A 12,349-nucleotide genomic window follows, 5' to 3' on the forward strand; every position below is an offset into this window, starting at 1 on the left:
AAAAAAAAAAAAACTTAAAAATACTGTGGTCACCAAAAGGGAGAGGTGAGGGACATCTAAGAGCAGAGTGTTACAAAGAACTTGGGTAGAAGGAATTTGCAGAATGGGGAAGCTGCATCCCTAAAACATACAGCCTTGTAAAGTAATAATGTCATTTTAGTCTTAAAACTAGAAAGAAAGTCAACAAGTTTCTCAAAATGAGAAGAAGCTATCAAGTAAACCATACTGATAAGCCATAACACCAACAGAGCTTTCCCCATTAAAAAACAAACAAACAAAAAAACAAAACAAAAAACTTTCCCCACTTAACAGCAACTGTTTGAAAAGCAAACTAAGCCCAGAAGTAGACTGTTAAGTCTGGATCATAGAAAGGTAACTCGTTAAAGGTTAAACCAACACAAATGTCCATCCACTGATAAATGAATAAACAAAGTGTGATATAGGACAGGGGAAATAGCTTGATGGTTAAACTCTCATGTCTGAGGCTCTGAGACTCCGGACGATTCAATTCCCTGCACCACAATAAATCAGGGCTGAGCAGTGCTGTTTATAAAGCAAACAAAAAGTGATATATTCATATGAAACATTTTATAGTCATAAAATGGAATGAAGTATTCATATGTGCTATAAGTAAACCTCAAAATCATAATGCAAGTGAAACAAACCAGACACAAAGCTATATATATTGGATGATCCCACTTATAACAAATGTCCATTGTAGTTAAAACCATTAAGAATGGCAGATTGGTGGTTTTCAGAAACAAGAATGTTTAATATTAAACAGCAGGATTTTGTTTTAGGGTGATTAAAATGTCTTGAAAATAAACAGAGGTGGTGGCTTTACAGTACTGTGACTATACTAAATGTCCCTGAATTGTTCCCATAAAAATGGTTGGTCTGGAGAAAAAAATAAATAAATGAGTAAAATGGTTAGTCTGGGGGACTAGTCTAGGTGGTGCAGTGGATAAAGCCTTAGATTTTCAATCTAAATGGTTAGTCTAGGTGGTGCAGTGGATAAAGCCTTAGATTTTCAATCATGAGGTTCCAAGTTCAAATCCCAGCATCCCATGTGCCAGAAAGCTGCTCATGTTCTCTCTTCAGAAAAAAGAAGTAAATGTAAAAAATAAAAAAGTTAGTTTGGGATCAGAGAGAGAACTCACCCAGTAAGGTACATTCCTTGCTATGCCACAGTCATGTTCAAGCTCTAACAACACAGGAGGCGCTGTGGTACTGGAGGAAGTTCTAGTGCTGTGATATCTCGCTCTCTCTCTGAATGAGAATCACCCACAAGAGTGAGATCATGCATTCACAATGTCCCCCCTGCCACAAAAAAAATCATTAAAATGCTTGGCTTTGTTATATGAATTTCACTGTAAGAAAGCAAACAAAGTACAAGACAGAACAATTGGGAGAAAATATTTGCACAGCACACATGACAAGGAGTTAATAACTGAAATATTAGGAAACTTAATAAAACAACTTAACAAAAAAAATAAGCAACCCAATAAAATATTAGCAAAATATTTAATAGACACTTCTCAAAAAAAGACAAGAGATGGTCCACAAACACATGTAAAAATATCCAACTTCATTTATTAACAAGGAAATATAAGACAAAACCACAGTAAGATACCTCACACAGTTAAGAATGGCCTGCCTCAAACAGATTGGAAACGGCAAGTGTTGGCAAAGATGTGGAGGAAAAAAGACCTTTGGTACACTGTTGGCAAGAATGCAAACTGCCTATCTGTGGAGAACTATAGACACTGATTTCAAAAACAAAACAGTGGTCTCAGAGGTGGTGCAGTGGATAAAGCACTGGACTCTCAGGGATAAGGTCCCGAGTTCAATCCCCAGAAAAACATGTACCAGAGTGATTATTTGGTTTTCTCTCTTTCCTCCTATCTTTCTCATTACTAAATAAATTAACTCTTTAAAAAACAAAAACAAACAAACAAATAAACAGAAATACTATGTCAAACCATACCAGTGAAGGTACATGAAAACTTCAATGTAAAATATTTGCATTCCTATGTCCATAGCTATATAATTCATGATAGCCAGAACATAATAGATGTAAAATTACCATAAATAACCATCAACGGATGACCAGATAAAGCAACTGTGGAATATATAACCAATGTACTACTACTCTGCCACTAAAAAAGATGAAATTAGGGACTAGGGAGATACCCCAGCATTAAGAGCACAGGACTTGCTTGTCCGTTAGGTTCAATCCCTGATCCCTGGCAGTACCATATGAGCTGGCAGAGCTGGTCTCATAATTTTTTTAAACAAAATGAAATTGTGCTTTTCTGCAACAAAAGGGGTGGAAATTGATTCTGCTAAATGACATGGGAGGGAATTAAAAGACAATTAATTACCTTACTAGATGGTTTTACTCAATACAAATAACAAGAGAAAATGAACTCATGAAAACAGTAAACTTAAGACTCAATGAGAATGATGGAAAACGGTGGTTATTGATGGAGAGGAGGAAAGGGGTAGAAGTGATGGTGAGATGACACCAGGACTGTGGTGGCGGGGATGGGGACACTTAGGTGTGAAGCTATCTACACTCCTAAAACAATAAAATGATGTAAACCAATTGTAAACCAATAAAAAGAAATGAACTGCAAAGAAAAAAACGTAGACAACTATCAACCAATAAAACAAAAACCAAAAAGATCTTTAAATTTCCAATTAAAGGGGGTGAGGAAAGCGAGCAGACTGATGTTAAGCATTATTAATTAGAGGGGAGGCATGTGGTGACATACCCAGCAGAGCACACACATTACCTCACCCAAGGACCTGGGTTCAAGTTCCCAGTCCCCATCTGCAGGGGGAAGCTTCACCAACAGTGGAGCAGTGCTGCAGGTATCTGTCTCCCTTTCTCCTCCCCCCCTCCTTATTTGGTCTTGCCCTTATCAGAAAAGAAAGAAAAAAAATATCTAAAGCCACTAAGAATGATAAAATCATTGTGTAGGCACCAAATCCTAGCAATAACCCTAGTGGCAAAAAAAAAAGAAAAGAAAAACCTGTATCATCAAGCTGCCTGAGTCTAATCAAGTCTTGTCAATACAAGAATTCTAAACATCTTGCACAAAGACTAGAATTCTAGAACTGTCTGGTATTTTGACCATTTCATAAGTTGTGGTCTATAGGCTCCAGGGTCGTATTTACGAAGCCAGATTTAGGGCACATACTCTGATAAGTATCAAATATATTCCCAGGGACAATAGATTGTGCTGAAAAAACCCAGGACACCTAACCGCTAAAAGGACAATTCTCTTGATGACTCTAACACTCAAGGAATTAAAGAGAATTCTGTTTCAGACGTTTTACAGACAGGCACAGACACACATAGTGAGTGAATTTGTTTGCATTCTTTTAAGAGTTCATTTCCAATGCTATCAAAGTGGCTGGCTTCAGTGATGCCTGCGTTCATCAGGATGAGAGGATTCCCGGTCCTGGGAGTGCCGGGCCCTCTTGTGCCTGTAGGATTTCTCTCGGCTCCTGCTTCGACTCCTGTGACTATGCCTTTCAGAGCGTCCATTGTGGCGGCTGGAGCTTCGACCTCTGTCCTTATCCCTGTTCTTTTCTTCTCTTTCCTCCCTCCTACTGGAGGACTTGTATTCATGCTTGGGCTTCTTTGATTCCCAGTCTATGTCCCCTGCTCCACTGTAGTAGGCTGTCCTGACCTCAGGGGAGCTGTGGTGTTGCCTTCGCTCTTCTCTGGACCTGACATCAGGGAAGCTGTGGTGCTGCCTTCGCTCTTCTCTGGACCTTACATCAGAGAAGCTGTAGTGTTGCCTTCGCTCCTCCCTGGGCTTGACCTCAGGGGAGCTATAGTGTAGCCATCGCTCTTCTCTGGACCTGGCCTCAGGGAAGCTATGGTGTTGCCTTCGCTCCTCCCTGGATCTGACCTCAGGGGAGCTGTAGTGTTGCCTTCGCTCCTCCCTAGACTTCATCTCAAAGGAGCTATAGTGCTGCCTTCGCTCTTCTCTGGACTTGACCTCAGGGGAGCTGTGTTGTTGCCTTCGCTCTCCTCTGAACCTAACATCAGGGGAGCCATAGTATTGCCTTCGCTCTTCTCTAGACCTGATCTCAGGGGAGCCATAGTGCTGCCATCGCTCTTCTCTAGACTTCACCTCAGGGGAGCCATAGTGCTGCCATCGCTCTTCTCTAGACTTCACCTCAGGGGAGCCATAGTGCTGCCTTCCAGGGGAGCCATAGAGTTGCCTTCGCTCTTCTCTAGACTTCACCTCAGGGGAGCCATAGAGTTGCCTCCGCTCTTCTCTAGACTTGACCTCAGGGGAGCCATAGTGTTGCCTTCCAGGGGAGCCATACAGTTGCCTTCGCTCTTCTCTAGACTTGACCTCAGGGGAGCCATAGTATTGTCTTCGCTCTTCTCTGAACTTGAACTCAGGAGAGCTGTGGTGTTGCCTTCGCTGCTCCCTGGACTTGAACTCAGGAGAGCTGTGGTGTTGCCTTCGCTGGTCCCTGGACTTGGTCTCAGGGGAGCTGTGGTGTTGCCTTCGATGCTCCTTGGACTTGGCCTCAGGAGAGCTGTGGTGCTGTCTTCGCTGCTCCCTGTACTCTGGCTTTGGGCCTTTTTCTGAGTTTTTGCTGCTGCGCTTCCTGGAGCCAGGGTCATCCTTTTCCTTGGTCATCTTGCTTCTGGGTGATGAAGAAGAGGCTAGTTGCTCCACCTGTACTTCCCGGTCAGTTTTGTCTTTATCTTTCTTTTTCTTCTTTTTTTCCTTTTTTCCTAGAGGGGAAAAGGGAGGCAACCAATAAGGAAAGGAAAAAATAATGGACTTAGTGTTCCCCCCACCCCCAAAGTTCCTTTCTTCATTGAATATATTACATCAGACACAAGTGTAAGGGTTCAAAAATGTCCACTTAGACCAAAAGCTATAAATGTTTATCTAGAACCAGAAAAAAACCCAGAATTACCAAAATAATCTTGAGAAGAACAGAACTGGAGGCATCACACCCCCAGATCTCAAACTGTATTATAGGGCCACTATAATTAAAACTGCTTGGTACTGGAACATAAATAGATACACTGACCAGTGGAATAGAATTGAGAGCCCAGAGGTAAGCCCCTACACCCATGGACATCTAAACTCTGACAAAGGTGTCCAAACTATTAAATGGGGAAAGGGGAGTCTCTTCAACAAATGGTGTTGGAAAAAATGGGTTGAAACATGCAGAAGAATGAAATTGAACCACTATATTTCACCAAACACAAAGTAAATTCCAAGCGGATCAAGGACTTGGATGTTAGACTAGCAACTATCAGATACTTAAGAGGAAATATTGGCAGAACTCTTTTCTATATAAATTTTAAAGACATCTTCAATGAAACAAATCCAATTACAAAGAACACTAAGTCAAGAATAAACCAAAGGCACTACATCAAATTAAAAAGCTCCTCCACAACAAAAGAAACCATCACCCAAACAAAGAGACCCCTCACAGAATGGGAGAAGATCTTGACATGCCATACATCAGACAAGAGTTTAATAACCAAAATATATAAAGAGCTTACCAACTCAACAACAAGAAAACAAATGACCACATCCAAAAATGGGGAGAGGACATGCACAGATATTCACCACCACAGAAGAGATCCGAAAGGCCGAGAAGCATATTAAAAACAAAAAAATGTTCCAAGTCATTGATTGTCAGAGAATTGCAAATAAAGACAACAATAAGATATCACTTCATTCCTGAGAATGTCATACACCAGAAAAGATAGCAATGCTGAAGAGACTTGTGAGAACAAAGGAGCCCTCCTGCACTACTGGTGGGAATGTAAATTGGTCCAACCTCTGTGGAGAGCAGTCTGGAGAACTCTCAGAAGGCTAGAAATGGACCTACCCTATGATCCTGCAATTCCTCTCCTGGGGATATATCCTAAGGAACCCAACACACCCATCCAAGAAGATTTGTGTATACCTATGTTCTTAGCAGCACAATTTGTAATAGGCAAAACCTGGAAGCAACCCAGGTGTCCAACAACAGATGAGTGGCTGAGCAAATTGTGGTTTATATACACAATGGAATACTACTCAGCTATTAAAAACGGTGACTTCACACCATTTTCAGTCCATCTTGGATGGAGCTTGAAGAAATAATGTTAAGTGAAATAAGCCAGAAACAGAAGGATGAATATCGGATGATCTCACTCACAGGCGGAAGTTGAAAAACAAGATCAGAAGAGAAAACACTAAGCAGAGCTTGGACTGGATTTGGTGTATTGCATCAAAGTAAAATACTCTGAGGTGGGTAGGGAGTGAGAATTCAGGTCCTGGAACATGATGGCAGAGGACCAAGTGGGAGTTGTATTGTTATGTAAAAACTGGGCAATGTTATGCATGTACAAACTGTTGTATTTGCTGTCAACTAAAACATTAATCCCCCAATAAAGAAATAAAACAAAAAAAAATGTCCACATGAATGGATGGAAGATATATAAGAGGAAAGTGTCCTTGGCAGCAGAGTGAAACAGTCAGTCTGCATTTCTAGGGCCTTTGAGAAGACAAGCCTTAATGTGCTAAGCTGCTATATAAGGCCATCCCACATTCAACTGTCTCTACAAAGGGCCTTGATCCAAAAATCGAACTCTGCTACACTGCTAGTGGGAATGCAAACTAGTGCAGCCCCTTTGGAAGACTGTATGGAGAGTCCTTAAACAAATAAAAATGGAATAACCTTATGATTCAGTGGTAGCTCTCTGATGCATTTATCCAAAGGACACTTACACACTAAATCGAAGGGACATATGCACCATAGCAGCATCATTCACAATAGGCAAGGAGTGGAAGCAGCCTAAGTGTCCATCAACAGATGACTGGCTAAAGAAGCTATGGGGTATATATTCCTGGACTATTACTCTACAATTAAAAAAAGATGCTATTCTGTCCTCTGGGACACAATGGATGGAACTGAAGGTGATTATGCTTAGTGAAATAGGGTGAAAAACAACTACCAGATGGTTTCACTCTTATGTGGAATCTAGAGATCTGATTTACATGAACTTTTCAAGAAAAAAAATCAATACAGAGGCAAGGAAGTTGTTTGTAAAACTTGTGAGAAATCTAGTGGTTAGGAAGTGGGAAGGTAGGGATACAGAACTTTGGTGGTAGGTGTGGTGTGGAATTATAATCTTGTAAATAAAAAAAAAAAAAGAAGAGCCTTCCTCCTGGGTCAAAGGAGGTAGCTCAATATTAGAAATTATGTGACGCATGTGTGAGGATCTGGGTATGATCACCAATAGCACATGTTGGGAGTAGTACACACACACACACACACACACACACACACACACACACACACACACACACACACGACCCTACCTCCCAATAGTCACATTCTAAGTTGATAGGCCGTCAAAACCTCAACACATGAATTTGGGGACACACAATTCAATTCAACCCACACTAGCCTTCAGCTGCTAGCTCCTGTTTCCCATTGCCATACACCTCCCTTCTCACATTTTAGAACTGATCAGCAACTTTCAGTGAGTGCTAGGAGAAGCAGACACTAAGGGCACCTGGAATCTTCTCTTGGGTCTTTAACATTTTACCTTTCTTATGCTTTTTTGTGGGTCTGTCCTCCTCAGACCCCTCCGATGAACTGTGTGAGGGGGTGTGAGCCCCACAGCCCTTCTCACGTAGCTCTCTGGTCACTTCATCCATTTCTTCAGACTCCTTTGGAGCCCGATAGTTAGACACATGATCCACTCGGATGGTTCTTCCTTTGATCTAGGACAGAGAAGCCGTGTTTCAGCAAAGACAGCCTTCCTATTTGAACTCACTTGCAGAAAGCCACAAGCTTGAATCATACCCATTCCATTACCTTCTTGATTATTTTATTCCTGGGAACATTTCCAAAGCTGGGACTTACCCAACTGGTATGTACAACACATTTTCCTACTGACTGATGTGCTCAGCCCTCAGGGCAGTGATTCAGATGGGACTGGGGAGCTGGGAGCCCCTGAGACAACTGTATTAGCACCCTCCTCAGCGTGCCCCACAATAACACAAACATTGTCAAATTCTACATGTGCCACGATGTGAAGGAAAAAAAAAAAAGCTAGTAAGTACCACCCCAAAGTGCGAGCTGCAGGAAAAACTATAGGAAGTGGCATGTACAAATAAAGAATTCCCATCAACCTGTAACAATGATTTATAGAGAAACATACCGTGGCAAAGTCTGGCCGACAGAAGAATTCCTGAAATTGAGCTCAGTGCTACAGCTGTTTTCTCGACACAGATATTAGGGTAAGGCCAAGGCAAACCAGTCATTGGGAGGGGGAAGGAATCTAGAAAAGACCTCTTTTTTTCCTTATACACTCACACTCTGCTCTGCCCACACCAGACTGGAACAACTGGCTCACACGGATATTTCCACCATCAATTACAATGCTTCAAGTGAAATAAAATGTGAGAGGGAGGGAGAGAGAGGAGGAGGAGGGGGAAGGGAAGGGAGAAATGCTAGCAATCAATGAATCGATGTGATAATTTCCTGAGCACTGTATCTCCACACCTCCACAACATATAATATACCCAGCTGACCAGTCCTGTCCTGAAAGCTGTGGAGACCACAATGGAAAATGGAACCAAAGCCCACACACAGGAAAAACCCTGCCAAATCCTATTTAATAATAAGCTCACTCACCTTGATCCCATTGAAATTGTCAACGGCCAGAACTGTGCTCCTCTGGTCCTCATAGCAAAGGAAACAGAACCCTTTGGATTTCCCAGTCTTCTTGTCTCGAACCAGATTAATGTTAACAATCTCCCCATATCTATTTCACAGAAGAATAAAGCATGATTGATCTAAAATGCAAAAGTTTTCATATTGGATAAAACAAAATCCAAATACAGCTGTCTGAACAGGAGACATTATCTAGAACAAGATAGACATAGAAAGTCTAAGAATTAAGTTGCAACAAGGCTACAGAAGGAGCACCCAATTTAACGAATGGGTGGAAATCCATGTGTTGATTCAGGGTAAGAATTTGGTACCTCTGTGACCATGGACTGCGAGCTCAGACTGACAGGGATGCAAAGGTTACACAGGTTCCTGTGCTAAATATGAACAGACATGGGCCCTTGGTCAAATCAATGGGATTAACAGTTAATGGTATACTTTATATACTTTCCTCATATTTGAGAGCTCTCTCTGCCCCAACCCAGCTTTCTAGTCCTATCTTCAACTCTGACATCACCTTCCCAGACAATACTTTTAGCCCACCTGCATGTTAGCTATCAGGCTCAGGCAAAATTACCAAAGTCATGGGCCCCTTGGAATGTACCTAAAGTAGACTTACTAGCTTCTTTCTACACGAAGACCCTTAGTCCCATCTGCTCTATTCTTACCTTTATGTCCCAGATTATTATACAGTTTGTCCTGTTTTATATCTTACCGCTTTTTAGCCACCAAGTTGCAGATGTTACCATGACACCATCCTAACTTCCTTGGGCAGACGACCTCACCAATGTGTCCTCGAACATCCCCTCCCTAGAGCCCTATCCCACTAGGGAAAGATAGAGACAGGCTGGGAGTATGGATCAACCTGCCAACACCCACATTCAGTGGAGAAGCAATTACAGAAGCCAGACCTTCCATTTTCTGCACCCCTTAATGATCCTGGGTCTACACTCCCAGAGGGATAAAGAATAGGGGACCTTCCAATGGAGGGGATGCAATATAAACACTGGTGCTGGGAACTGTACCCTCTTATCCTATAATCTTATTATTATTAAATCACTGATAAAAAATAAATTAATTTAAAAAAGAAAGAAAATATAAATAAACTCAGGCTCAGAATAATTTTGAAAAAAGAATTTGGTATCTTTATGATGCTGAGTTATCTTAACCAAGAACAAAGCCCAAACACCCACATCTACTTATTTTTATATTTTTTTATTTATTATTAACAGTATGTTACAAGACTTTGAGATTAGTTCCATACCACACCCACCAGCAGAGTTCCATATCCCCACTCTCCCACTTCCCAACGATAACCACAAGTCTTATCTTACCAAGTAATCAGCATTAACCAGTGGGACAAAGAGGGTCTTCTTTTATCAAAAAAAAAAAAAAAAAAAAAAGGCCCTGATGCATAGCAAAGGTATAAGCCACAAAACTTTATGTATAAATTAGTAAAGAAAGTTGTATTGTTATCTGGAAAACTGGGAAATGTTATGCATGTAAAAACTATTGTATTTACTGCCCATTGTAAAAAATTAAACCTCATAAAGAAATTTTTTAAAAAAGTGTTCACTGAATAACTTTAAGCAGACAAAGGTAAATATCATGATGGATATGCAAAGACTCTTGCCTAAAGCTTCAAAAGTCTCAGGTTCAATCACCCACACCACCATAAGCCAAAGCTCAGCAGTGCTCTGGTTAAAAAATAAATAAATAAATACATGAAAAAAATGAAAAACTTTAACATGACCAGAAACTAATAGTGAAACTCATGACATTTTCACACACCAATCTTTGATATAACATTTAGAGTTGAGAAAAAAGTTAAGCTAGAGGAATTAATACACAATTATATAATACAAATATAAGCAAACACAATTAGTAATTTGATATAAAGGCAAATCAACTCATAATACAACAATTATATTTTAACAAATGTGTCAGATGAGTAGACATGTATTTCAGTCTTACAAAACATGACAAGATCTTCTCAAGAATCCATGAAATGTGTATTAAAATGAACTGCAGGGTGGTCTGGAACGTGGCACAGTGGATAAAGCCTTGGACTCTTAAGCCTGAGGTCCTGAGTTCAATCCCCAGCAGCATATGTGCTAGAGTGGTGTCTGATTCTCTCACTCTCCATTCTTTCTCATTAACAAATAAAATATTTTTAAAAAATGAACTGCAGGGGGTTGGTCTGTAGAGCACAGGTTACAGTGCACAAGGACCTGGATTCAAGCCCCTAATCCCCACCTGTAGGGTGAAAGCTTCAAGAGTGGTGAAGCAGTGCTGCAGATGTCTCTGTCTTTTTCCCTCTCTCCCCCTTCACTCTTAACTTCCCTATCTCAATCCAATAAATACATAGAATATTCTTAAAAGACTAAACAAAATAAAATGGACTGCAAAGTATGTCTCAAAGTAAACCTCATCACAGGCCATATTATCCCATGTCTATGACATAAAGCTAGAAATAAAACTTTTCTACTTGAAACCTACAATCTTATTTAATAACTTTCTGGAAGAGAAAGTTAAATAGTAAAAAACAAAAGCAAAAAAAAAAATAGTGACAGAAAACAAAGAGAATCACACTTCCTCTCCACTATTCCAAGCTTTGGGTCCATGATTGCTCAACAATTTGTTTGGCTTCGTATGTTAACTCTCAGTCACCAGGTTCCAGATGCCACCAGGATGCTGGCCAGGCTTCCCTGGACTGAAGACCCCACCAATGTGTCCTGGAGCTCAGCTTCCCCAGAGCCCCACCCTACTAGGGAAAGAGAGAGGCAGACTGGGAGTATGGACCAACCAGTCAACACCCATGTTCAGCGGGGAAGCAATTACAGAAGCCAGACCTTCTACCTTCTGCAACCCTCAATGACCCTGGGTCCATGCTCCCAGAGGGATAGAGAATGGGAAAGCTATCAGGGGAGGGGGTGGGTTATGGAGATTGGGTGGTGAGAATTGTGTGGAGTTGTACCCCTCCTACCTTATGGTTTTGTTAATTAATCCTTTCTTAAATAATAATAATAATAATAATACAGTAAAAAAAAGAAAATAGCAAAAAATAAGATATATATATGTACACACACATATATCAGCATTGATGAGATGTGGCTTAAAATCATATTCAGGAAAATCTGTAACTTTAAAGGAATTTGTTGATAAGAGGCAGAAGAAGAAATGAATGGCTGGGATGATACTACAAATGGAAGAACACTCAACTTTAATGTCTGAGGTCCACGGTATGATCCTAGCACTGCAATACCAGAGTGGGGGAGGGGGAGAGGGAGAGGGAGAGGGAGAGGGAGAGGGAGAGGGAGGAAGAGAGTGAGGGAGGGAGGGAGAGGGAGAGAGAGAATATTTGTGTGTGTGTTTCTAAAAAAGGCAAGCAAATGATGGGGCCAGCTGGTAGCCCACCTGCTTAAGTGAATAAGTTACAAGGTGCAAGGTCCCATGTTCTAGCGCCCAGTCCCCACCTGCAGGGGGAAGGCTTTGTGAATAATGAATCAGTGCTGTCTCTCTATCTCCCCTTCCCTTTTGATTTCTGGCTGTCTCTACCCAATAAATAAATAATGATGATTTTAAAAATAAGGGAAGTATAATAAAGACAAAAGTAGGGGGT

General features: G+C 41.0%; 1 protein-coding gene across 2 annotated transcripts in view; it reads right to left on the reverse strand.

Moving 5' to 3' along the window:
• Window positions 1-1,505: 1,505 nt before the first annotated feature.
• The window catches only part of SLC25A14 (solute carrier family 25 member 14), a 131,521-nt gene continuing 120,677 nt past the window's right edge, over window positions 1,506-12,349 (reverse strand). The window contains exons 12-15 of one of the 2 annotated variants that reach the window (XM_060183582.1): window positions 8,692-8,821; window positions 7,598-7,775; window positions 3,742-4,771; window positions 1,506-3,696 (exon numbers count right to left, since the gene is read on the reverse strand). In XM_060183582.1, coding sequence (XP_060039565.1) covers window positions 3,429-3,696; window positions 3,742-4,771; window positions 7,598-7,775; window positions 8,692-8,821 — 1,606 coding nt within the window. In that variant the 3' untranslated portion in view covers window positions 1,506-3,428. Of the gene's footprint in view, window positions 4,772-7,597; window positions 7,776-8,691; window positions 8,822-12,349 lie in introns of both variants that reach the window. The other variant, XM_060183580.1, reaches the window with a different exon arrangement.

This window comes from Erinaceus europaeus, chromosome X (assembly GCF_950295315.1).
Source record: "Erinaceus europaeus chromosome X, mEriEur2.1, whole genome shotgun sequence".
Lineage (NCBI taxonomy): Eukaryota > Metazoa > Chordata > Mammalia > Eulipotyphla > Erinaceidae > Erinaceus > Erinaceus europaeus.